The 27,227-nt window shown below is 37.1% G+C and overlaps 1 protein-coding gene across 4 annotated transcripts in view; it reads left to right on the top strand.

Moving 5' to 3' along the window:
* Positions 1–27,227, top strand: part of LOC129764183 (G protein-coupled receptor kinase 1) — a 402,831-nt gene that overhangs the window by 260,714 nt on the left and 114,890 nt on the right. For all 4 annotated transcript variants that reach the window (XM_055763033.1, XM_055763032.1, XM_055763035.1 and 1 more), the window contains exons 5-6: positions 25,243–25,344; positions 25,760–25,948. In XM_055763033.1, the coding sequence (XP_055619008.1) occupies positions 25,243–25,344; positions 25,760–25,948 (291 nt within the window). The remainder of the gene's footprint in view (positions 1–25,242; positions 25,345–25,759; positions 25,949–27,227) is intronic.

The following is a 27,227-nucleotide window of genomic DNA, read 5'->3' as shown; positions in this document are numbered from 1 at the left end:
AATTTGCTTGATTAATTCTCGGGTAATGCAAAAATTTGTGTTTCATTTGTACGGCAGCCCCCTCTAAGAGAGGGGGAAGGAGTATCTTAACACCATAGAAACATTTATTGCATCCTAAAACCTCCACATGCCAAATTTGGTTTCATTTGCTTGATTAATTCTCGAGTAATGCAGAAATTTGTGTTTCATTTGTATGGCAGCCCCCCCTTTGAGTGGGGGAAGGACTGTCTAACCATCATAGAAACATTTATTGCACCCTAAAACTTTCACATGCCAACTTTGGTTTCGTTTGATTGATTAATTTCCGAGTAATGCAAAAAATTGTGTTTCATTTGTATGGCAGCCCCCTCTAAGAGAGGGGGAAGGAGTATCTTATCACCATAGAAACATTTATTGCATCCTAAAACCTCAACATGCCAAATTTGGTTTCATTTGCTTGATTAATTCTCGAGTAATGCAGAAATTTGTGTTTCATTTGTATGGCAGCCCCCCCTTTGAGTGGGGGAAGGACTGTCTAACCATCATAGAAACATTTATTGCACCCTAAAACTTTCACATGCCAACTTTGGTTTCGTTTGATTGATTAATTTCCGAGTAATGCAAAAAATTGTGTTTCATTTGTATGGCAGCCCCCTCTAAGAGAGGGGGAAGGAGTATCTTATCACCATAGAAACATTTATTGCATCCTAAAACCTCCACATGCCAAATTTGGTTTCATTTGCTTGATTAATTCTCGAGTAATGCAGAAATTTGTGTTTCATTTGTATGGCAGCCCCCCCCTTTGAGTGGGGGAAGGACTGTCTAACCATCATAGAAACATTTATTGCACCCTAAAACTTTCACATGCCAACTTTGCTTTCGTTTGCTGGGTTAATTTCCGAGTAATGCAGAAATTTGTGTTTCATTTGTATGGCAGCCCCCCCTTAGAGAGGGGGGAGGGGTCTCAAAATATCACGAAAACCTTCCCCGGCCCCAAAAACCCCTACATACCAATTTTCATGTCGATCGGTTCAGTAGTTTCCGAGTCTATAAGCATCAGACAGACAGACAGACATCACTCCATTTTTATGTATAAAGATTAAAAATTAAATGTAAAAAGTGTAGAAATAGTTTGAAAAATGTAAAAAAAATCATGAAAAGTGAAATGACTTTAACAAAGTGTGAAATTCAAAATAATCAAAATGATAAAATAAACGAAAAAATATATATACGCGAAAATAAAAATTGTCAAAATTATAAAATTATATTAAGTAAAAGTAAAATATGTTATATGTAAAGAAAACCTGCAATGTAGAAATGTAAAAAATAAATGTTAAAAAAAAATTCAAAATGTTTAAAAACTTTATTAATTTTAAAAAATAGGTAGGTTGATAATATATTTTTCCTTTCCACTACTTTGGTGCCAGATACCTATTACTGTGTATTGCAAGATTTATTTTTCTAGTTTCAACGCAATTTCAACCTTTTTCGCTACTGAAGGATTATTGTGTTTCACATGTCAGATAGCCAACTCAAAAATTCTGAATTCAAATAGCGAATTGCAAGACACATCTCCGTGAGGTTGATCAATCGAGTTAGTTAGCTGAAAAATAAAAAAAATAAAATAACACATTGCAAAATGTAAACTAAAATAAAAACGAGAAAAGACGGGTGGGTTGTGTCGGCTGTAAATTTAAATATATTGTTTTGTTTTAATTTGTTCGAATTTTTCCAATGATAGTGTAACTTAGCCGTGAAGTAATCTACTCGGAAAACGAATTAGTTGACTCGAAAAATTAACTCTTCTGATCATTTTTGTGGTTCTGCAAAGAACGTTTGGTGCTGTCATTGGCATTAGTATTGCTGGATGATGGCTTTTGTGCTGGCGTTGGTATTGCTAGAATTGATTTACGTTGGATTCTGATGAGTTTTTATTTTATTTTCACACAATTTTTCAATTTGTTCTCACTTTATTTTGCCTTCTTCTTCTCATTCTTGTTTTGCTTTATTGAGCATCTGTATCTAAACGTTCATTCGATGGAAATGAGACATTAAATCTAGTTCAGTTATTTGCCTGTAGCCTTGAAAAAGGACAATTTGGAAAACTAAACCTAAACTGTCATAGCATAACATAACAGAGCATAGCAGAACTGTCCATAGCATAGCATAACTGTCCTTCAGAGAAGCCATTTGGAGGCCATCGCCACCGCCGAATGGTTTCTACTTGGATGAATATTTGCGAATGATGTTTTGGTGAGTGAATGAGATGTTGATTATAGAGGCTTTAAACTTTAGCAGTCAGTGATTTTACCACTGCCGTCGTCGATCGACATCGTTCAACATCGTCATATTTTGAGACATTTTACTGGTACTGACAATATAACAAAATGTTTATCATTTCGATAAATCGCTCCAGATTGATGCTGCGCTTCACACGCGACATGAAGCTCTATTGTCCCGAGCAGCGAGCATAAATAGCATCTAGAAATCGATATCGATACTACTAACATATGGTTAAATTTTATATTTATTTACTCTTTACACAATCGTTCACGTGCCATCATCCCGAGCACCCAGGACACAGGACACAACTGCTGGCAGATGCGCACCATACTGTTGTTTTCACTGTTCCCATTTTTTTTTCTTTTTAACTACAACTTGTATACCTCAATTTTCCCAACGGAAGTCGCCGTCGGGCTATTCCTATTTCCCACGCTGCTCGAGCGTTATTTTTATACGCCACACCAATATCCAATATTCATTCGCTGGCACATGGAAAAACTTTTTTTCTGCTTCGTGTACCCAGCAGCTTACGTCTTCCCCTTTCCACCCGCGCACAGTCTGATTCCTGCTACAAATATATAACTATTGTGTTCGTTTATCTGATATTTGTTTGGGTGAAAGAGGGGGGAAGAAAAACAGGAAAAGGTATGTATTTTGCGCAGTGAATCGTTAGCTGGAGAAAACAAAACTTTTCGCTTGTACACTCTGCCAGCTTTTGCAACATTTTTCATTATCGAACCAGATTTTATTGTTCTCGTCTGCCCACATACAATTCTCTCGACTTTGTGGGACAGGTACAAGCATTTCACTGTGCGGACTTTCATTATCATCCCACCCACCCACAAACATGATGAACATGATGAAGTGGAAGTAGTTAAAACAAACCGGAACAATGGAGACGTCAGGTAACCCGATGAATGGGTCAATCATCGTGCGTCTCCGTTTAATTTATACCCTCGAGTAACGTTCTCGTTTTTTTCAGACTGTACGGAGAAAGCGTGCATGCGGTGGGTTAAATTAATCCATATTGGATGGAGAACAGTTCGATGTACCTAGAGAAAGTTATATGTGAAACATCTTATCCACATAACTTAATATATACCTACGAATAGATTGAATAAGTAACAAATGAGTGCATGATTTGGTCATCCGACAGTGTTATTGGTCATGTAGAATTTTCGATGACTTGTCACTTGTTACTTGTTGTTGGAGTGATACGATGAGCATTATTTTTCTTGTAATTACTTAGTCCGGTAGTATCATCCAACGAAAACTTGCGTATCAGACTTATTGAACTCTACTGATGCAATTTGTAAGAGTTATTTACGAAAATAAAACGTATTTTTCTCACAGAATACTTTCGTTCTGCTTTTCAATATAATAAATAATTATTCTGCGTTTATTTATCGTGTCATTCATAATTTTCAATTTATTTTTTCTTGAATTTATTCGTTTAAATTCCCAATTATAGTCCATTTTTGGAAACCTCCATTTACAATACATTATTTTCATAACGATTTCCTTTCTTGAATTTCTATTTTTTTTTTCATGGCTTCTCTACTCTATGTTTATTTACGATTTCTGTTCCAATCTGATTTTCTTTTCATATTTCTGAATTTACACATTTTCTTATGTTTTTCACTCTAGACGAATTTCATGCCAACTCGACCGTCCGTTGGCAGTTGTAAACACATGGGTCTTTTAAGCAACTTTGCATACTTGAAATTAGTGATGAAACGGATAGTAGTTTGGTCGGATACCGGATACCGGATATCCGGCAAGCTTCGGGGCCGGATGAAATTTTTGTGGATATATAAAGGGTGTGTCACATCAAATTGCATCACGGAAAAAACGCTGTAGAAATTTAATTTTTAGGAATTATATCTTCAGCTTTCGCTTATAATCAGATAAGAGTGTATAGATCACGTTGGCCATGCTTCACTGTCAATTTTTCGTAAATTTGGAAAAATGTCGTCGAACGAAAAAGAGCGTCGTGAATTAATCCTGTGCACTCATTTCGAGAATCCGGAGTTGTCACATCGGGACATCGGTAAGATGCTGGGAATCGTCCAATCCACGGTCAGCAGAGTACTAAAACGATACTTCGAGAACCCAACCATCGACCGGAAGATGAAGAACGGCAAAAATGGATGCTCCGTCAGTGAAAAAGATCACAAGCGCATAGTTAAGCAGTTTAGACGTGATCCGAGAAGTTCGGTCCGGGATGTCGCCAATAAGCTGAATTTGTCAAGTTCATTCGTCCAGCGGACCAAGCAGCGGGAGGGCCTGCGTACATACAAGGCTCAGAAGGCTCCTAACCGCGACGAAAGGCAAAACATGGTGGGGAAGACGCGAGCCCGGAAGCTGTACACCGAAATGCTGACGAAGCCGCATTGCCTGGTAATGGACGACGAAACCTACGTCAAAGCGGACTTTCGTCAGCTGCCGGGCCTGTTGTTCTTCTCCGCAGAGGGCAAATTCAGCGTTCCGGAGGAGATTCGCAAGCAGAAACTATCCAAGTTTGCCAAAAAGTACATGGTGTGGCAAGCTATCTGCTCTTACGGAAAGCGGAGCGCCCCCTTCGTGATGACCGGCACGGTAAAAGGGCAGGTTTACCTTAAGGAGTGCCTACAGAAGCGCTTACTACCACTATTGAAGCAGCACGAGGGCCCGACCATCTTCTGGCCGGATCTCGCTTCGTGACACTATTCAAAGGACGTGTTGGAGTGGTACGAAGCCAACGGGGTCACCTTCGTGCCAAAGGAAATGAACCCGCCCAACGCGCCGGAGCTTCGCCCAATAGAGAAATATTGGGCGATTATGAAGCAGGCCCTCCGGAAGAACCCAAAAGTTGTCAAATCGGAGGCGGACTTCAAGAGAAAATGGATTTCTGTTCAAAAAACTACTGGGCGAATTTCTACAGCGTTTTTTCCGTGATGCAATTTGATGTGACACACCCTTTAGAAATTATTTTAATACTAGTCGAGTAAGAGTAAGTACTAGGAATTCAAATAAGCAAAGAACACCAATAGATTATTTTCGTTCAAGATTAAAAAAAAAATGGAGCTGTCTTCAGGGATGATAATATTCACCACAGGGTACACTTACTTCACCATAAATCAAACTTAACGAAACAAAAGAAACGAAACTGAATTAAACCTTACATGCGAAGTTTTCGACGCCTTTTGGGGCCGGTTTTTTGAAATTACTGTTATGCGAAAACATTTCGAATTGATCGCAATAATTTTCCTTACGTTTGGTGATCATTAAACTCCAAGCAGTACCCCCAATTGGCAAGGTTTGCTAGAGCTTATCTTTCAGTTCCTTGCAGTAGTGTTCACAGTGAAAAACTGTTCTCTGCAGCTGGCCTGGTGTACGAAGCAATGCGTAATCGGTCGGCTGAAAAATTTATAATAAAAGTAAGAATATTTATGAAATAATATTATGTGTTAATATTAAGTTAATTTTGAAAAAAATGTGTTTCATTATGTGTTAATGAGAAAAGATTGATTTTTTCTAATATCCAGTATCCGGTCGGATAGTAAGTCACTATCCGGTATCCGGACGGATAGCAAATATTGGCCGGGTATACCGGATACCGGATAGTTGCCGGATATCCGCTTCATCTCTTCTTGAAATATAAAAAAAACCAGACCCTTTTTGGAAAGGGCCAAAAAAATTCTTGATTTTTTACAAAAAAAAAAATATATTTCAAAAACTATGATATCTACAAAGTTCTAGTCGATGGAAATTGTAATAAGTTTTTGAGATTCGATTTACCAAAATTTAGTTTTCACTATTATGTATTTCTGGTTTTCTCCATATATTTGTCAAAACCAATTTCTTCTGTTTTCTAGAATTCATTAACTGTTGTTTCTGAATTCAATTTATATTACATAAGAGTTGTTCAGAATGATTGTTTTTTTTTATTTTTATTTTTTCAATCAATATTTTTTTTGTATCTCAATTCCTTTTCCTGATTTTTTTCTATTGCATTTCGTTTTAAGAAATGATATAGAAAAAGGTTTTTTGAATCACTTTTTTTTTCTAATTTTGCATATGGAGGGAATATTTGTCTACTAAATTCGGGTTTTCTTCTTATTTTTTTCTTTCGAACTTTCAGAGGCGAATCAGCCCAGGAGACTGGAAGCCTTTCAAATAAACAATAAACAAATCCATTGAACATCGTTTGTAAATATTTCTTCCTTTTTCCAGAACATTCGTTTCTGGATTTTCGTTTTTTGATCATATATATCTTTTCATTTCCCTATTGACAAGTTAATTCTTTTTAATTCCTTTATTTTTTCTTTTCATGGATTAATTACCTCATTTTTCCTGAACTTCCGTTTCTGAATTTTCCTTTTTTTGATTATATTTTTTCCCATTTCCTTATTCACGTTCTTTTCGTGGATTACTTCGTTTTTCCTGAACATTCGTTTCTGAATTTTCGTTTTTTTATTATAATATTCTTTTTAAATTCCTATTTTGTTTATCTTTTCGTGGACTGTTCTGATGTTCTGTGCTTTATTTGGTTTTCCAGAACTCATTTTCCTAATTTCTCATTCAGTTTCTCTCGTTTTAAATTCTTAGAAAAAAATTAATTTGAACTTTTGTCTGAATTGTATTTTTCAACAAGATTAAGTAAAATAAAGAATCTTTGATTTGATTTATTCATTTTTTATTATTTTCTGTTGAAACTCAGGCTTATGTTTATTCATTAATTGAATTTCGCTTTGAGTTTTTCAAAATTAAAATCTACGAGTTTACTTTCCTTTTTTTTCATTGATATTTGTTTGATTATAATTTTTTCCGTTTCCTGAGTTAATTTTTTTAATTCCTATTTTTCATTTCTTTTCATGAATTGCTCTAATGCTCTGCGCTCTTTTTGGTTTTGCGGAACTCATTTTTCCGATTTCTCATTCAGTTTCTTTTGTTTTTTGTTTCTTCGATTTGAATTAATAAAAAAATGAGTTGAGTCTGAATTGTATTTTAAAAAATTAGATTAAGTAAATTAAAGAATTTTCGATTTATATTATTTTTTATTTGTTTACTTTCTGTTTAAACTCAGGTTTATGTTAGTTATTTGAACTGCTCTTTGAATTATTCAAAATAAAGATTTTTCATTGTTTGTTTCTATTTTTTTAGATTTGTTTTGTGATCTATCTTTTTAAAATTTTCTTCGTCTCAATTTTTTTTCTTCATTTTCAATTTCGCTATGAAACATGACTTTCTTCTAATTATTAATAACTTTCGTCTATAACGATTAACTTTCTTCTATTGCGAATACTAAATTATTACGGTTTCCGAATTTGGAAGAATGGAGTCATAAACATTCCCTTCATGTGCCAAATAAGAAAAAAAACGAATTAAAAAATCTTTTCTAGGATCAGAGAAATATAATTTTTAGAAATTATTTTCCGGAAGGAATTCAGATTACGGATGAATAAAAGAAAATCGGGAAAAAGAAATGGGATAAAAAAATATGGTTTAGAAAATAATTTAAAAATATAAATCGGAAAACAACAATTTCGAACAAATCAAATCAAATTTAGAAACAACGGATGATGAATTATAAAAAAAACATTTATTTCATTTCTTACTACGCAATTTCTTTTGGTTTTCTTTTTTGAACTTTCAGAGATGAACCAGCAAATTGGAAGCCTCTCAGATAAAGAATAAAAAAATCTTTTAAACTTCGTTTTTAAACAATTCTTCGTTTTTTCTGAACATTCGTTTCATTCGTGAGTTGATTTACAATTTCGTGTCTCAAAATAGTGTTTGTTTTCTTTTAATTCTTATTTTTTTTTTGTTTCTTTACATGGATTGCTCTAATACTCTGTGCTCTATTTGGTTTTCCGGGACTCATTTTCCCGATTTCCCATTCAGTTTCTCTTGTTTTAAATTCTTTGAATTGAATTAATAAACAAGAGTCATATGACTTGTGTCTGAATTGTATTTTTTCACTGGGTTGGGTAAAATAAAAAATCTTTGATTTAATTTATTTACTTTTTGTATGTTATCTGTTGAAGCTCAGTACTATGTTCATTCATTATTTGAATTCTTATTGATTGATTAACTTTTCCCAATTTTTGTTACTATTTTTTTGAGATTTTTTTGAGACTAACTTCTTCAAAGTTTCTTCAAATCACTTGTTTTTCTTCTTTCGAAATTTCACTTTGAGACATAAAATTCATCTCGTTTATTTCTTTTTTTATTTCTTTATGCATCTCTTTTGTTAATTAGTTCCTCGGAATATATTTTTTACGATTTTTAATTTTATTTATATTGTTTATATTTCATGTTCATTTAATCCATAAATTCCTTTTTCTGAATTTCGTTTATTCGAATTTGTTTTTCTTTTTTCCTCAGTATAGGGGAACTTTGATATAACGTACCCTCGTTATTACGTACCCTCGTTATAACGTACCCTCGATATAACGTCACTCGAAATAACGTACATTTTACCTCGATATAACGTACAAATTTTCAAAGTCCAAAGGAACAATTTTTTTAATATTTTTTTTCTGAAAGAACAATAAATTACCTGTATTTTGATACTGAAGCTTGTTTTGTACCTTTAACCAATCCCGAAATACAACTGTTTTGTGATTTCGGATTCTAAATGAATCGAACTTTAATCAAGAGTACGAAGGGAAACATCATGAGAAAGGTTGGCTTCGTCTTCTAGTTGAATTTATTCATTAACCTTACTCAAACAGCAACACAACAAAGCAATACGAGCTACGTTTCTGAGTTCTTTATTATGCTTCGATATAACGTACAATTCGATACAACGTACAATTTTGAAAGTATATTGGACGTTATATCGAAGTTACCCTGTATTTCGATTTTCTGACTGTTTAAATAATTTCCTGTTTCTGAATTTCGCCTATTTTCTTTTAGTGCCTTTCGCGTCTTTCGAGATTGCTTTCTTCGGAATTCCTTTCCGTGTTGTTTTTCCCGTAGAGCATTTTCCCGAACATCTCGTGTATAATTTTTTTTTCTTGAATTCGATGTTTTAGTATTAGAATACTCTTTCAAAATTCGATTTACTGTAAACTTTTGTTTTAATATTTTTTTTTATTTGTTTTTCCTGAATTGAAGTAAAAATTGTTTTTTTTGTACCACAATTCGTTTTCTCGACTTTTTTTTTCCTGCATTTCGTTTTGAGAAATTATATAGTTTCGATTTTTCACATCCGAAATCTGGATTCCTTCCGAAAAATAGTCTTCTAAATTTATATTTCTCTTTATTTATATTTCTTTTTATTTCTTTATATTCCTTTTTTCTAATTTTGCAAATGACGGTAATATTCATGATACTACTTTTCTAAATTTGGTTTTCTGACATATTTATTTCATTTCTCACTATGCGCCTTCTTTTCATTTTCTTCTATCAAACTTTCAGAGGCGAACCAGCATTACGAACATTTTTTGATTATTTTTTTTCATTTCCCTGTTTTCGAGTTGATTTACGATTTCGTGTCTCAAAATAGTGTTTGTTTTTTTTTAATTCCTATTTTTTGTTTCTTTCCATGGATTTCTCTGATGCTATGTGCCCTATTTGGTTTTTCGCAATCCATTTTTACGATTTTCCATTCAATTATTCTTGTTTTAAGTTCATTGAATTGAATTAATAAAAAAATTACTTGTGCCTGAATTTAATTTTTCCACTAGGTTAAGTAAAGTAAAGAATCTTTGTTTTGAATTATTTATTTTATTATTACTTTCTGTTAAAACTCAAGCCGATGTTCATTCATTATTTGAATTGCGTTGTAGAGTTGTTCAAAATTAAAAATTTCCAATTTTTGTTTCTCAATTTTTTTTCTTCGTTCAATTTTTTTTTCTGTATCTCTTTTGGTTAATTAGTTCCCCAAAATATATTGTTTATGGTTCTCCCCTTTATTTTTAAAATTCTTTTCTTCAGGATTTTATTTCTGTAATTTTCTTTATCATTCCATTGTTTTCGTGGTTTTTGATTTCGATCTTCCGCACCCTACTTTTATTCTTCTGATCTGATCTTTTTGTAGATTATTCTTTTTTCTAGTTTTTTTTCCAATTTGGTTTCTCTTCATAATATCAATAATTTTTTTCAATTTCTATTCCGTTATTTTTTTTCATGATTGACGTTCAACGTTTAATTCTAGTTCTTATTTTTATTTTATTTTATTCTAGTTGTTTTCCAAATTTTCCATTTTTTTCTAGATTTTCTATACATTTTTTCACCATTTGGTTTTTGATTTTCATCATTATATTCTACTAAATCCGATTGTTTACGATCTATTTTGATTAATGGCATTTCTTTTTCTTTTAAGTCATGATTTCCTTTTTCTGAATTTCGTTCCGCGGACTCAGCTTTTCAGTTTTTCCTCAGTATTTCGATTTTCTGATTGTTCGAATAATTTTCTCTCGTTTTAAATTCATTGAGAAGAATTAATTTGAAAAATGACTTTTGTCTGAATTGTATTTTTCAACTAGGTTGAGCAAAATAAAGAATCTTTGATTTGATTTGCGTTTTTCAAAATTAAAATTCACGAGTTTACGTTTCTTTTTTTTTATTGATATTTGTTTTGTAACCTGTTGTTTTAAAATTTTCTTCATCTCAATTTTTCGTTCGTTCTAATTTTCGCTTTGAGATATAATTTTCTTCTATTTCATTTTCTTTTATCTCTTTTGGTTAATTAGTTTCCCCAAATAAGTTTTTTATGATTCTTTTTTCAACCATTTTTTCTGGTTTTTATTTCTATAATTTTCTCCATCTATTTTTGCTTTCTAGGTTCTTTATTTCTATCCCCCACATTCTTTTATTATTCTTCTGATCTAATTTATCCGAATATATTTTTCTGTATTTTCGTTTTCTGATTTTTTTTCTTTATTAATTTTTCTAAGTTTCCCTTTTTACAATGTAGTTTTTTTAAGCATCAATTACTTTTTTCCAATTTATATTCCTTTAGTTTCCTCTCATGATTGCTGCGTTCAATTTGAATTCTCGTTCTCATTTTTTTTCATTCTAGTTCCTTTCCCAATCCTTATTTTTCCTAGAGTTTCTATTCAATTTTTTCATCATTGTCTTTTAATAAATTCGACTGTTTACGATATATTCCAATAGATTACATTTCTTTTTGTTCTAGTTCATGAATTCCTTTTTTGAATTTCGTTTCCTGGATTTTGCTATTCTTTTTTAACAGTACGATTTTCATTTTCAGATTTTTTTTTTTTTATCCAAAATATATATTTTTATTAAGGCTCATATGGCGTCAACCTGACGGGGCCGGGAGTTCAATATTTCGACAATGTTTGCCTTATAACTATGTTAGTAATATGTAACCGATTACTCGCGGTTGGCTCGAGGTTAGTATTACAAGTGTTTTCGTAATTGTGATGTTGCTGTCTTCAATCATCTGTACCTGTGCCCGACACGGGATCCTTCTATTGGGTTGCAGCTGACCCTTGATCAGCAACGCCCCCCTAGTCTGTACCTCATATCTAGCGTGGTGCGTCTTTCTCGACTCGAGGAATCCTATGGATAGAATGGTCACTAGCCGGCGCAATCATCAGCTCGTGTAGAGTTGTCATGAGCGGTACAACCTTTGGCTTTTGTTGAATCATCAGTGGACTGCACAACCTTTGGCCCGTGTATCTGTAAAGAGTGTGTGTATGTATTGCCGCGACTAAGTGAAAGTTTATAAATCGGATAGGAGGGATACGAAACAGGGACACAACGAAGGAAACATCATTAAACGTTGACATCGGCGTTTCTGAGGAACAGATATAGATGAAGCAGAAGATCAGGATCACGGCTACCTAAGATATCCCGGACGGGGATGTCCGATTGTCTGCCTTTTGCTCTCAGTGCTCTGGAGAGCTGAGAGCGAGCAGCATGGAACCGGATACACGACCAGACAACATGCTCGATGTCGTGGTAGCCATCGCCACAATCACAAAGATTGTTTGCTGCGAGCCCAATGCGATAGAGATGCGCGTTTAGGTTGTAGTGATTGGACATAAGCCGAGATATCACGCGAATGAAATCACGACCGACATTCAATCCCTTAAACCAAGCTTTCGTCGAAACCTTAGGGATAATCGTGTGTAACCAACGACCGAACTCATCTTCACTCCACATGCGCTGCCAACTAACGAGTGTGTCCTGACGAGGAATGTGAAAAAATTCGTTATAAGCAATTTGCCTTTCAAAAAGTGTGCCTTCTGAAGCGCCCACCTTAGCTAGCGAGTCCGCTTTCTCATTCCCCGGAATCGAGCAATGAGAGGGAACCCATGCTAAGGTAATCTTGAATAATTTTTCGACCAAAACACTCAATAGATGTCTTATTCTTGTTAGGAAATAAGATGAGCGTTTATCAACTTTCATTGAACGAATTGCCTCTATTGAGCTGAGACTGTCTGAAAAAATAAAATAATGGTCGATGGGCAATGTTTCAATGATCCCTAGTGCGTAGTATATCGCACCCAGTTCAGCGACATACACGGAACAAGGATCTTTGAGTTTGAAAGAGGCACTGGAATTTTCATTGAAGATGCCGAAGCCAGTGGACTCGTTTATGAATGAACCGTCAGTAAAGAACATTTTATCAGATCTAACTTTCCCATATTCTGCCGAAAATATCGGCGGAATAGAATCGGAGCGTAGATGATCTGGGATTCCATGGATTTTTTGTCGCATGGACAGATCAAAATTGACAGAGGAATTGCAAAAGTATGGGAAGAAAAATTGGTTGGAGACGCCCGGTGAAGGGTGCACTTCATGGGTAAGGAAATCATGGTACAAAGACATAAAACTTGACTGAGGAGTCAGTTGGAGTAGATTTTCGAAGTTATCAATCACCAATGGATTCATAATCTTGCAACGGATGAGAAATCTGTAGGATAATTCTGTGAAACGAAGAGTAAGCGGGGGTACTCCTGCCAAGACTTCGAGACTCATCGTATGTGTCGAATGCAAACACCCCATTGCTATACGCAAGCAACGATATTGTATTCTCTCCAGCTTGAGGATATGAATTCTGGCAGCTGATCGGAAGCAAAAACTGCCATATTCCAACACTGATAATATCGTTGTTTTGTATAACTGAATGAGGTCTCCTGGATGGGCACCCCACCATGTTCCGGTTATTGTTTGGAGAAAATTGATTCTTTGCTGGCATTTCTGTTTCAAATACGCAATGTGTATTCCCCAGGTACATTTAGAGTCAAAATATACTCCAAGGTATTTGAAAAACATCGAGTGCCTGATCGCTTTGCCGGATAGGTGAAGCTGGAATTGGGCGGGTTCGTGCTTCCTAGAAAAAACGACCATTTCAGTTTTCTCCGTAGAGAATTCGATACCCAGCTTGAGAGCCCATGTGAACAGGTTGTTCAGGGTATCTTGCAAGGATTTTTGCAGAACGGCGGGATTAGTACCCGTGATGGAAATAACTCCATCGTCTGCAAGTTGTCTCAACGTGCAATCTCTAGTTAGACAATCATCTATATCATTGACGTAAAAACTGTACAAGAGGGGGCTTAGGCAGGAGCCTTGTGGTAGGCCCATAAAACTGTAACGAGAAGATTTCGAGCTGCCGAAAATCATGTGCTTTTCTGACAGTAAATTGTACAGGAAATTGTTGAGAATTGGTGAAAGTCCACGATTATGAAGCTTCTCTGAGAGAATTTCCATGGAAACTGAATCAAATGCCCCTTTGATATCGAGAAAAACGGAAGCCATTTGTTCTTTGCGAGCAAATGCGATTTGGATTTCAGAAGATAGCAGCGCGAGACAATCGTTCGTCCCTTTACCTCGGCGGAAGCCAAACTGCGTATTTGACAGCAAATTGTTCGTTTCAACCCACTTGTCCAAACGAAGTAGAATAATTTTCTCCAACAATTTACGAATACAGGATAACATTGCAATCGGCCTATACGAATTGTGATCGCAAGCCGGCTTGTTGGGTTTTCGTATGGCTATCACTCTCACTTGTCTCCAGTCATGCGGGACTATATTAAGCTCCAGAAACTTGTTGAACAAGTTCAGCAAACGCTGTTTTGCCAAGTCGGGAAGAATCTTCAATAAGTTGAATTTAATCTTGTCCGACCCCGGAGCTGAATTGTTACATGAGAGAAGTGCAATTGAGAATTCTACCATCGAAAATTCTCATAATCGCCTTGGAGCGCAATGTCGCGTACGACGTTTTGTGCAGGAACGGAATCGGGACAAACCTTTCTTACAAATTTGAAAATCCAACGGTCAGAGTATTCCTCACTTTCATTTGTATGGTTCCAGCCACGCATTCTCCTAGCCGTATTCCAAAGAGTGCTCATAGCTGTCTCTCTTGACAAACCATTGACGAACTTCCGCCAATATCCACGCTTTTTTGCTTTAATCAGACCTTTTAGTTTGGCTTCTAGAGCTTGGTACTTTCGAAACCATTCCACTAATCCAGTTTTCCTGAATTTTTTGAAAGCGGATGATTTTTCAAGGTAGACCTTTGAACACTCCTTGTCCCACCAAAGTGATGGAGGACGACGTCGGAAAGTGGTAGCAGGAACACGTTTCTTTTGAGCTTGAAGTGCGCTTTCGTAAATCAAACTCGATATAAAGTTATACTCTTCGAGTGGAGGAAGTTCATGCATTGAAACAAGTGCTTCAGATATTATTTCTGCAAATTTTCTCCAGTCAATATTTTTCGTGAGGTCATACGCAATATCGACTGACTCACGAGAACCTGATTCATTGGCGATCGATAAAATTATTGGCAGGTGATCACTACCGTGGGGATCTTGGATTACCTTCCACGTGCAATCCAGGGATAATGAAGAAGAGCAAAGTGATATGTCTAGCATACTTGCCCGTGCAGGAGGGTTGGCTATCCTAGTTGCTTCCCCTGTATTTAAAACTGTCATGTTGAAGTTGTCGCACAGATCATAAATCAACGTGGCACGGCTGTCATCATAGTGTGACCCCCATGCTGTTCCATGGGAGTTGAGGTCACCTAAGATTAGCCGCGGCTCCGGCAATGCCGCGATGATATCAAAAAACTGATGGCGGCCGACCATGGTTCTTGGAGGAATATATATCGAGGCAATGCAGAAGTCTTTGCCATTGATTTGTGTCTGGCAAGCAACAACTTCAATGCCTGTCATCGATGGGAGAGTGACTCTATAGAAGGAGTGACATTTTTTGATCCCCAATAGTACGCCACCAAACGAGTCATTTCGATCGAGGCGAATAATGTTGAAATCGTGGAAATTCAGCTCGTCGGCTGAAGAAAGCCATGTTTCACAGAGGGAAAATACATCACAGTTAGAACTATTTAAATTGATCTAGTTTAGGGATGATGCTTCTGCAATTCCACTGTATTACAGTGGTCAAATCCTTGACCTCTTGCACTGAATCAGGCATCGAGGTAAATGAACGCTGCTAAAAAACCACATTTTTCTTTCAAAAATGTTCTCACAATCGGAAGCAAACATAATACTATGCTTTTAAGAGGGTCATTTATATTTAGAGCATTCAAAATGTTGTCCACCAGGTCAGAAAGCGCAAGCAAACCAGATTGTGGCTGTTGCCTCGACCGCGAAAATGGAACAGACCGGGTGGGTGCTGCTCCGGGAAGTGCTGAGGACCCCTGGTGCGTGGAAGAACAGCTTAAACCAGGAGGTACTTGCTTCGGTCTACTCTCAGCACGTTCAATTCGAGTTTTCATTCCAACTTGGGAAGTTACGGTCGTCTTTCTGGGGAGTGAAGGAAAAGAAGTAATTTTTCTTTTCCTGACGGCACCCTGCGATGTACCGGAACTTCCTGCATTGGGAGCGTCAGCAACAGGCTCGTCGTTCTGCAGAATGGAGTAGGGATTGTCCTGAGTCGTTGGAACGGAACTCTTAAGCATTTCTGCATAAGTCCGCTTGGAACGTTCCTTTAAGGAACGCTTGATTTTTTCCCCTCGTTGTTTGTACACCGGGCATTGAATAATATCATGAGGAGTCCCGCCGCAATGAAAACACTTGCGCTCTTTCGGGCAAGGATTCTCATCATGGCTCTCTCCACAATCTGCGCAACGTTTTTTATTGCAACAATAGGCGGCCGTGTGACCGAGTTGCATACATTTGTTGCATTTCATTACCCGGGGTACAAACAACCGAACAGGTAAACGAAGTGCACCTATTGCAACGTAGTTTGGAAGGGCGGAACCCTCAAAAGTCACACGAAAAGAGTTTGTCCGATTGAGAACCTTTTTGTCATTTTTTTGTGACACAGATTTCAGTCGATCGCATGCAAGAATCTTCACAGTTTTTAGTGAAGAGTTCTTGAAGCGACCGACACCATCGATAATCTCTTTTCGAGTCAAACCCTTTTCGGTTATTACGCCGTCTATTTCGACGTTGCAACAGGGCACGTATACGCGATACTCAATCGCAAAGAGGTCGCAGCGCGTGATTTCGTTCGCTTGGGTCCTGCTTGAGACGACAACTCGTAGTTTGTCTGGCCCCATCCGTGTAATCTCGGTAACTTCGGAAAACTTCTGAGTAAGTTCCTTCGAGATACGAATGACATTGAGAGGTTTAGATTTTCGTCTAAAGTATACAATGAATGGGCCTTTGGAGTCTCTAGGGTATTCTTTTGGACGAAAATCCTGTTTTTCTTCAATGTCCTCATCTTCGGAACTTCCAACTTCATATACAGAAGTTTCTTCCTCAATTTCTGCTTCATCTTCCTGCTCTTCAGGAGGAGGATCGGTATCGGAAATATTCAATGGCGTCGATGGGGGATCCTTCCCGCCCTCAGCCATATCAAAAAAATCGGTCAACTGTTCGATATGAACAGAATATAATGATAATCAAAATAAATAAATAAGTGAAAAAAATATTTTTTATAGGGTTATGATGCGAATATTAAATTCAATTTATTTTATGTTAAATAAAATGATAAAATGAAAAAAAAATTCCAATAAAAGTTCAACGGTATATAAGAAATAATGATCACCCCTAATGCCAACGTTTGCCGATTTGGTTAACACAAAGTTGAACAATGGTGTAAATCGTGCACAGAAGGTATAAGGAATGATAGGGAAACAAAAGAAAAATAAATTTCTACTTGCCGCGGCTGTGTGGCGTGTGTGATGAATGTGTCTGATTTGGATCCTCAGCGCGCACCACTTTAAACTTCGCTCCACTCGCAAGCGCAACCGGTGAAAAAGAACACTATTATTCGATGTGAAAAAAACACCTTTGTTGGATCGATTAAAAACTTGTCCGATCTGCTTGCGAGTTGTCGAACCAATGAGATTTTTCAGATTGTTTGAATAATTTCCTGTTTTTGAACTTCGCATAGTGTCTTTTGCGTCTTTCGAAATTACTTTCTTCGGAATTACACTCCGTGTTGTCTTTCCCGTTGTGCATTTCCCGAACATCTTGTGTTTAAATCCTTTTCCTGAATTCGGTTTTTTAGTATTAGAATGCTTTTTCAAAATTCTGTTAATCGTAAATCTTTTTGTTGATTCAATTATTTTTGATTCGTTTTTCGTGAATTGATTTTTTTTTCTTTAAAATCGGGTTTTCTTAATGTTCTTATGGGATTCATTTTTCTCTAATTGACATTGAATGAACACTTTTTTAGATTTCCGGTTCTTGTTCTTTTTTCTAACTGGATACATCTATAAGTGGAGACAAGCACTTGATTTTTGTATTATTTCTATATTCAAAATTTTCTACTGTTCGTATTGCTAATCAGAATGAAATCTCATTCTACCTTCATATTTTACTAGCATTCTCCCAAAAATAAACGTTATAGCGCTTTCCGGGTGGGGTAATTTCCACACTGCATAAATCCGAAAGTTTAGAAGATGTAAAAGCTTTGTGTAAACGGAAACAGCCCTACGAGTGAACGAGTTGAACCCATCGATTAACACTTTAACGTCGCCTAAAGCTCTCCCGGCTAATCCAGCCATCGTTCGATCAAATCCCAAGCTCTGCTGTGTGTTCTAGGTTACGCACAAAACGACGTGGGTCACAAGTGGGCGGCGAATGGCACAAGGCACGCCGCGAGAGTGGCAAAGGATATGCGGAAGCCATTCTCCGGCTACATTTGACCAATCCGCCTGTGGTGCGTGTGATGATTCGCGTGGAGGCTTCGGGGCAAACATTTTTGGGATTACTCGGAAAGCATCATATATCATAAGAATTCCCAAGCCTAGCAACGACCAGAAAAAAGCTCAGTTGGTCGCCACCTTTTTCCCTCGGGGGAGAATACCCAGCAAACGTTAAAAAAAAAACGTAGAAGCATTTTCTGGTTATCCAACGTCGTAAAGATGGGCGGGTTTGACGTCTCTCCGGCTCATCCCGCCTCCACCACCGAGTGGACCACGACGACAGAAGAGGCCATGTGATTGATGGGAAAACTTTCCCCTTGAAAGCTATACCTGCGCTCGTTTAAACCGAAAATGAACCGGAGCTGAAAACACAGAACAATTCATACATGTGTCTCGGAATGAATCACAGCATTTTCCGGTTCATAATGGTCAATTTAATTCTGTGTCCGACAGCGGAACAGAGAACAGTGCGGGGTGAGAGTTTGGTGCACACACACACATACACACGCAGATACACACCCGCACCCGATCCGTTACTATCGCTGCTGAAAAGTTGCATCATTCGAAACCACCCCCCGGAATGAAGGATTTGATATACTGTTACCAAAAAGTTGTCCCGAAAGTTTCTTTCTCTCAGATGATAAATCTTTCGTCAGTTGAATTTTGAAGCATTTGCGTTGGTAAGGGGAAGGGGGAATGATGGGGTTTGGGAAAAGTTTCCCATTTGGAATGTTCTGCGCCAGGCGGGAGAGTCGCCTCCCACCGGAAGTGGATAATTCGAAGTGCAATCAAACAACGTTAAACGCTGTCCAAGTTGGTCGGCCACAACTTTGCACCCAGATGTGCACTCTCTAGTTTTGGGAAGGGAGGATTTGTTCCAATGGAAATAGTGAAAATGATAGGGTCATGATTTGTATGGTTTGTGGTTTGAAAAACCACAGCGGTTTTCATTCAAATTTAATATGAGGAATCTCTTATTAAAGTTGGATGCGAACCGTTGATGAGCCAGAAGAGCAACAAATTTTCACACCATGTCTGGCATTTCAGGCGAGCAAAATAAGTCTAACGCCGCCGAGGGAGGAAACGATAAGATAAACATTTATAAACAAAATACGGCGGGTAAATAAAGTGCGGAGAAAGCAAAACTCTCATACCATCTTGAGGGAAGCATCTCACTTCGGACAGGAAATTTTTTTTTTCATTGCGGGTTCGAATTGTGTGAAGCAAGATAATAGTTTTGTAGAATAATTTCCGGTTCAAAATTACGTATGGTGCGTCTCCATTATTGAGACGAACCTAAAAACTCCGTAAATTGGTCGACAAATTGTATAGAAAATGATAGCTTAAGCTTCAATAACCGCCATAAAATATTCAGCATTGTATTGTTCAGAACTCAATAACATCAAATATTTTTAAAACCAAACAATGTTTTTATGTATGTTTGCCTCGTATTTACTAGTTATTACTTTTTTGGTAGTTGTTTTCTCAGAAAATAAAACTTAGTTGTTGAGTAACAACGTAAATTTAAATTGAAATACAGATAAACCTACCTTTCATGCTTAACCTATTCACTACGAAAGGCGTATATATACGCTCTCGCCAGTCTTTCACTTCTTCATAGTAGTATGTAGCAAACATAACACTCGTCGTTTTTGTTGCTTTAGACACACAAACAGTAGTTCTGATATTTATGAGCATTTTTGTGTCGCAATGACTAAATTCTGCTGTTATGATTTTTGTCTTATGCATTCAACGGACTGTGGGCCGTTTTTTACAAGAATAATTTATTACATTGATGAAAAAAAATGTATTCACATTTTTTGCATCGTTTTCAAAAAAGTTTCGGGTCGGTTTTAGGTAAAGGCGAAACCATCCAACCAACCTCGAATATGAATGCCACTTCGTCAACACTTTTGTAATCCAATTCGGCATCTGGAGAAGTGCATCTTTTCCTGGACACAATGTGAATTTCAATTCGGCAATTCCGTGAAAAAAGAGTCTGCTGAATAAAAAAAATACTCGGGTCTTACACAAACATTGAACATATGAAACTTGACAAACTTGAAACATTTAGAATCCGGAATCACAAAACCAGTTGCATCTCGGGATTGGTTAAAGGTACAGGTTTATATCAGAAGGCAGATAAGTTATTGTTCTTTTCAGTTAAAGTATTGAATTTTTTTTCCACTATTGCTTAGATGAGTTTTCGTACCGTTTTGTCTCAAATTTCGAACACTTAAGCTTTGATGGTTTTTAGACAGTGTCTCATTACTCAAAATGGTACCTACTTTTTCGCGAAATTCATTTGATTTTTGGATACAATAGAGCTTTCTTTTTCATTTGACTACAAAAAAAAAAAGATTTACAAATATGTTTTCATGGTGAAAAACTGAAAATTACACTAATCGAATTTGTCTCAAATTCCGAACACCATTTTTGTCACTGATTCATATTCCGAACACTTTTGTCTCAAATTCCGAGCGGCAAAAATGCATTTAAAAAAAATCATAACTTTTAAACTACTGGACCGATTTATATGATCGATATATCAAATTAAAGTCAACTGGCTAGTCTTTTTTGGAAAAATGTTATGCTTGCAAAAAAAATTGGATTTTGCTTTGGCAATAATTGATTGTATTTATTTCTTATAGTTTTGCATGGTTTCGGGACCAAGGGCGCTATATCGCTATCGATACCTGTAAATGACGTTAAAATGAAGTCTATAACCAAAAGAATGTCAGAGTTTAGAATATTATATTATTTATAACATTAAAGTTCAGTAAATTCACATTCAAAAATGAAGTGTTCGTCATTTGAATCATGCGTCGAAACTTGATTCAAATTCCGAACACTACATCAATACTAATTTTAATGAGTATTTCTGCATAAAATATCATTCGTCCATCCACTGTAGATTTATACCTTTTCTAGCACTTAACATGAAAAAAGACAAACAAAATAGTTGAAACAAGTACAAAAATTGAAAAATGAACGATGCTTGTTTTTTACGGAATTTGCTAACGCTAACATTTTATCTTTGGTTTTGACTGTCACTTTTTTGCAAATGTTTAATATTATAAATTATAGGCTGTATCGATACCTGTAAATGATGTTAAAATCTAGCCCATACCCTAAAGAATGTCTGGGCCTTTATTATTCAATTATTTATAACATTGAAGTATAGTAAATTTACATTTAAAAATGAAGTGTTCGGAATATGAGACAAAACGGTACTTTTGTTTGGATACCCCCCATCGAAGCTTGGACTCTCTGTTGGTCAACCTCAGTAGCCATCTCATTCTACGATCTCTTCATGTTTGCAGCATCCCGAGTCACTATGGTAGACTTATTTCCTGTTTTACAATTGCCCAATATTTCTCGACTGGGCGGAATTCGGGGCAATTGGGCGGATTGAGGTCTTTTTCAATGTAATTGTGGCAGCTTGCCAAATCCGGCGAAAACTTCACCGGACCTTTGTGAGCCTTAATAAACGGAAGAAGCCGTTTCTGCCGGCACTCGAGTCCATTGTTTGTGACGAGAACCTTGGCTTTCTGTCCACAGCTACACATCCCTTGCCAAATCAAGAACTTTCTGGAAAATTCATCAGCGAAAATGAATTTATATTTGCTGGGGACATCTCCCTTGGCAGTGGCGTTATAGTATTTCAGGCCTGGGAGCTGTCCAAAATCCATCTTCACGTACGTTTCGTCATCCATCAGCATGAACCTCGTCAAAACCTTGTTCTGCAACTTTCGAGCGGGTCTTTTGGCCACCAGACAGCAATCTCTGCGGTTGTGGCCATGGTTACCACGATATCGAACACGTTGTTTGGTCGTGCGAGTTGTATCTTGTCGCCAGATCGAATTTAGAAAACTCCCTTCGGGCTGGAGGAAAGCAGTCCAATGTGCCGGTGAGAGATGTGTTGGCTCGGTTAGACCTTGATTACATGTCCCAAATATATGTTTTCCTTAAAGCTATCGATCTTCGAGTGTGATTGTTCATACATCCTTTTCCCCTCCTTTTCGTCCTTCGCGAGCTATCGGTTCCCTTCCTACTAACATTAGAATACGTTAAATTGTAAATACATATTAGATGTAAGGATAGTTTTAAGAATTGAGTGTGAAGTGTCAGTGTGAATGAGAATGTGAATGTGAATGTGAGTGCGAGTGTAAACACACATCTCCTTACATCCCATCCTTTTCCTAATGAAAATGTGTCACCCTTCTAAACTCGAGTCGACCGCGAGTAATCGGTTTCCTATTTCATTAACCATAGAATTAAGGAAACAACATGTTGATATATGCTAGTTGAAATATAGTTAAGAGTTTGGCTCCATTAAACTTATGTAACTGAGCCTGTAAAAATAAACGGATTAATAAAAAAAAAAAAATCTATATATATATATATATATATATATATAAATGAATTTCTGTCTGTCTGTCTGTCTGTCTGTCTGATTCATATGGACTCGGAAACTACTGAACCGATCAACATGAAAATTGGTATGTAGGGGTTTTTGGGGCCGGGGAAGGTTTTCGTGATAGTTTGAGACCCCTCCCCCCTCTCTAAGGGGGGCTGCCATAAAAATTAAACACAAATTTCTGCACTACTCGAGAACTAATCAAGTAAATGAAACCAAATTAGGCATATGGAAGTTTTAGGGTGCAATAAATGTTTCTATGGTTGTTAGACTCTCCATCCGCCTCTCTAAGGGGGGGCTGCCATACAAATGAAACACGAATTTCTGCATTACTCGAGAAATAATCAAGCAAATGAAGCCAAATTTGGCATGTGGAGGTTTTAGGATGCAATAAATGTTTCTATGGTTGTTAGACTCTCCATCCCCCTCTCTAAGGGGGGCTGCCATACAAATGAAACACAAAATACAGGGGGCACACAAACACAAACTTCTGCATAACTCGAGAACTAATCAAGCACAATTTGGGATGTGAGGGGTTTTTTTTTATCTCATTTATTTATTTATTAGGCTCATTAGCATTTTAGCTGTTACAGAGCCCGGTTTTAATCGTGTACGTGTACAAATGTTTATGTTTCTATAAATTGTAAATTACACAGTCGTTAGTAGTATCCATTTAGGCGTTAAGTTTTTTCTGTTCCATTACATTATGGTAAATTACACTGTAGTAGCCATTTAGGCGTAAGGGTATTCTTTCTGTTCATCCATTGTTCAGCAGACCGGACAGCGGAGACAGTTGATATTGATCATTGTTGAGTTAATTATAGAACAGCAGTCCGATGTTTCTTGCAGAGCAGAGCAGTTGTATGGATGAATCGATCTTTCTTTCGACCGTGGATCGATTTCCATCGCTGATGATGGTTGCGTGGACGTAGTTATTCTATAACAACACAAAGATGGTCAATTGAGGGCCCTGAGTTTGAACTCACGATCGATCGCTTGGTAAGCGAACGCGTAACCAAGTGGCTACGAAGACCCCCATGTGAGAGTTTTTGGATATGATAAATGTTTCTATGATGGTATGACACCCCTCCCTCCTCTGGAATGTAGAGGGGGTCCCATGAAAATATTACACATATTTCATTCAAAAATATTCCAACCAAACATGACAATTGAAAATTTTTTTCGGAAAACTCTGAAGGAAAAAGGGAAAATACGTAAAATTAAATTCCCATATGTTCTACAATTACATAGTGACAAGGGCTGTTAGTCCATTTGATGTTTGCGCTAGCGAAATTGATCTTTGCTCGATACTGGAAATGGATTTCAATGTGATGAAACGCACTCCTATATCTTCTTCTATTTTTACCAATAAAAAAGTATCGCTGAATGTGTTGATAAGAGCAGAACTAGAGAAAGGAATTGTCCGATTTAGTGCTGAAACATGTTATTTGCAAGTGGTTCAAAAATCTTGAACGAGAATTGTGTCTGAAAATAATCTGATATTATATTGATGAGTTTTGGTAGAAATACTAGGAATTTTATAGTAATAGATAAATTCAACGGGGTCGATTAGAAGATCAATCAATGAACAGTTCTGCGATTGGACCCATGAACTTGCTCATAGTAAGAAAACGTGAGTGTTGAAAGGTATTGATAATAGAAAACAAATTTTGGGCTTTGGGCTGAAGTTTGCCGGGTCAGCTAGTTGATTATAAACGAGTCAGCAGCACTTTAAAAGGCTTATTAAGGAGAAGTTGAAAAATATATTATTTGAGCGCATTAAAAAATATAGTATTTTTTTATTCTTGGGGAGGCAAATTATGCCTTTCTGTCATACTTTCCTTTCGTTTTCCCATTTTCAACCTGGAAAATCAGAAACTCTTCGAGCGCCGAGAACCGATATCTGGCGTTACTCATTTTTAATTTCCTGAAAGAATAATTTCGGGCCGACTTTTACAGTGCCGTTTGCTACAATTAGCGATTATCGTTTTATGGCGCGACGCATTTCTTTGATTACACTTTGAAGGTCCGGGATGAAAAAAAAGCAAATCCGCGCGTCGCTTTCCTCTGCCGTCGGTGGAGTGTTTTTGTTTATGTGTTTCTTTTTCTTCGTCTCTTTTTACAGTTTTATGGCCCATAGTCAATTTTCGTTTGGCTATAATGCATTTTTAACGCTTCTGTTTTATCTTTTCGACATTCTTTAGTGTTTTGCTAATTTATTGGATTGTTTTTTTTTGTTGTTGTGCGTTGGTGTTATTATGAATTACGAGGTTTTGTCTTTATCTTTATTCTAATGAAGTATGCGGAAGGCATGAGCTGGATGTTGAAGTTAATTGCCCGATGCGGGCAAAGAGAGTCAGCCAACGCATTCTACCATAATTGATCACTCTCACACAACATTTACCTTCCACTCACCGTGATGAATCGTATCAATTAACGCTTTTCTTTCTACCCTTTTTTTTCTCACCCTTCACAGATCAAAGCCTACGAGAAGACAGAGTGCCACGACGAGCGGCGGAAGCAAGCCAGAGACATCTACGACAATTACATAATGAAAGAAATGCTGTCACACACCCACGTGAGTATTCATTACACACTGTGGCACACGATGGTGGTGCGATGTGTTGTTAATCTCGCCATCAAAATCTAACGACCCCTGTATGCGCGGGGGTGGAAATAAAACAAACCGAAAGCAATCTGCCCCCGCCCCGCTTATCATCCAGAGGCATCTCGAAATCTGTTCCGATTTTTACGACCTGTCACAGCTAATTGAATTTTTGCCCTAGATTTTGTTGGACTACTAGTACCATTGCCCTCCCACACGCCGTCACCGTTCTTTTTGCATGCATATGGACGATGGCAGATGCTTCTGGAATGATGATAGGGCATGGGAGCGGAGGAAGCACAAAAATCCATCCGTTATCTCAATTTCTGCTTCTGTTCTGCTTTTCCCCTATCTCCCTCTGAATCACGGACAAAAAAAAACATAACAGGAATACTCCAAGGAAGCGGTGGCGCACGTGCAGAAATATCTGATGAAGAACGAGGTTCCGGTGAATCTGTTCGAGCCGTACATCGAGGAGATCTTTCACCACCTTCGGGGGGAACCGTTTCGGAAGTTTCTCGAGAGCGACAAATACACCCGATTCTGCCAGTGGAAGAACCTGGAGCTCAACATCCAGGTAGGTTCGCGTGTTTATGCCTCTTTTTCCCCATTTTATCTGATTTTTTCCCCCCGGTTTCGTTCACATGGTTGCGTTTGAAAGGAGAAGGAGGGCAGGGTGGTCGGCCGGTGTTGCGCTGGGTGCTATAATGGGAATTTCGCCGAAAAATATTTATTCAGAGCAATTCCAATTATATTTGTTTCATACAAATTATCGGTCCGCAAACAATTTGGTGAATTTTGATTGAGAGAGATGGGTTTGCTGTTTTCTGTGCCTAACCACCAAATGATCGCTTCAAAGAGATTGCGAACGGTTGAGGGGGATGCTTCGTTCACTCCCTGCACTCCCTACATTCTACAATAATCGATTTTTTCCCATGAGGAAGAAGAAGAAGATGTTTGGTCCGGAAATTGATGATTTATTGATATTGGAATTTGTGTTGTAATTATCACGCTCATAACACCTGCTTTGGACGTATTTATTATATACAGGAGATAGACGAAAAAATAGACTAGGAACATTTGCATTGGATGGGAAATATAACTAGTTTTGTTAGCCTGTTTCTATCAAAATTAACTCGAGAACCTGAAAATATTTTCATTCTAAGTAAATACCGTTTGATTCTACGAATTATCCGAATTTTTTCCCTTTTCGGCATTTTTTCATCAAGCAAAGGACGGTAAAATGGTGTTTTTGGGAAAAACAAATGTCTTAAAATTGTACGTCGAAATCTACTGACATTTCAAAACAATTTTTTTGTCAAGAATCGACAAAAATCATTCTTCAATTCTTTAATTATTCAATAAGCATCGAAATATATTGCCGGTCCAACTAATTTTAGAAAAATTTTGTCGGTTAACTTGTTAGGTTTCCCAAGAATAATTTTCCACCGTCGCGATTGGAATTTGAGAAAGAGTAGGCATGATAAATAACGAAATATAGCGCCCATCCGATTGGGTTTGGAGAAGTTTTCTCGGTTAGGTTTCCGAAAGATAGCTCACCGTCGTTGTGATTGGTGTGTATAAAAAATACGCGCGTTAAATAGATTAATGAAATACACTCGACAAAAAAAATTAGAGGAACAGAGTGCGAAGACGGAAATTTTAAGTGATTTTTGACATGCTGTAACTTCGTGAAAAATCAACGCATATCGATGGGATGCGCATCATTTTGAAGCTACAACTTTCAGGTATTAGAATATGTTACGTAGATATTTTTATCTTGGGGTGTGTAGGTGTAGTGGGCAACAATATTGGGAAGAAATGAAAGATCGATTTTTCTTTGTTTTCCCAAGAAT

Source organism: Toxorhynchites rutilus, chromosome 2 (assembly GCF_029784135.1).
Source record: "Toxorhynchites rutilus septentrionalis strain SRP chromosome 2, ASM2978413v1, whole genome shotgun sequence".
NCBI classification, from domain to species: domain Eukaryota; kingdom Metazoa; phylum Arthropoda; class Insecta; order Diptera; family Culicidae; genus Toxorhynchites; species Toxorhynchites rutilus.
This window is presented reverse-complemented; position numbering and strand designations above follow the sequence as displayed.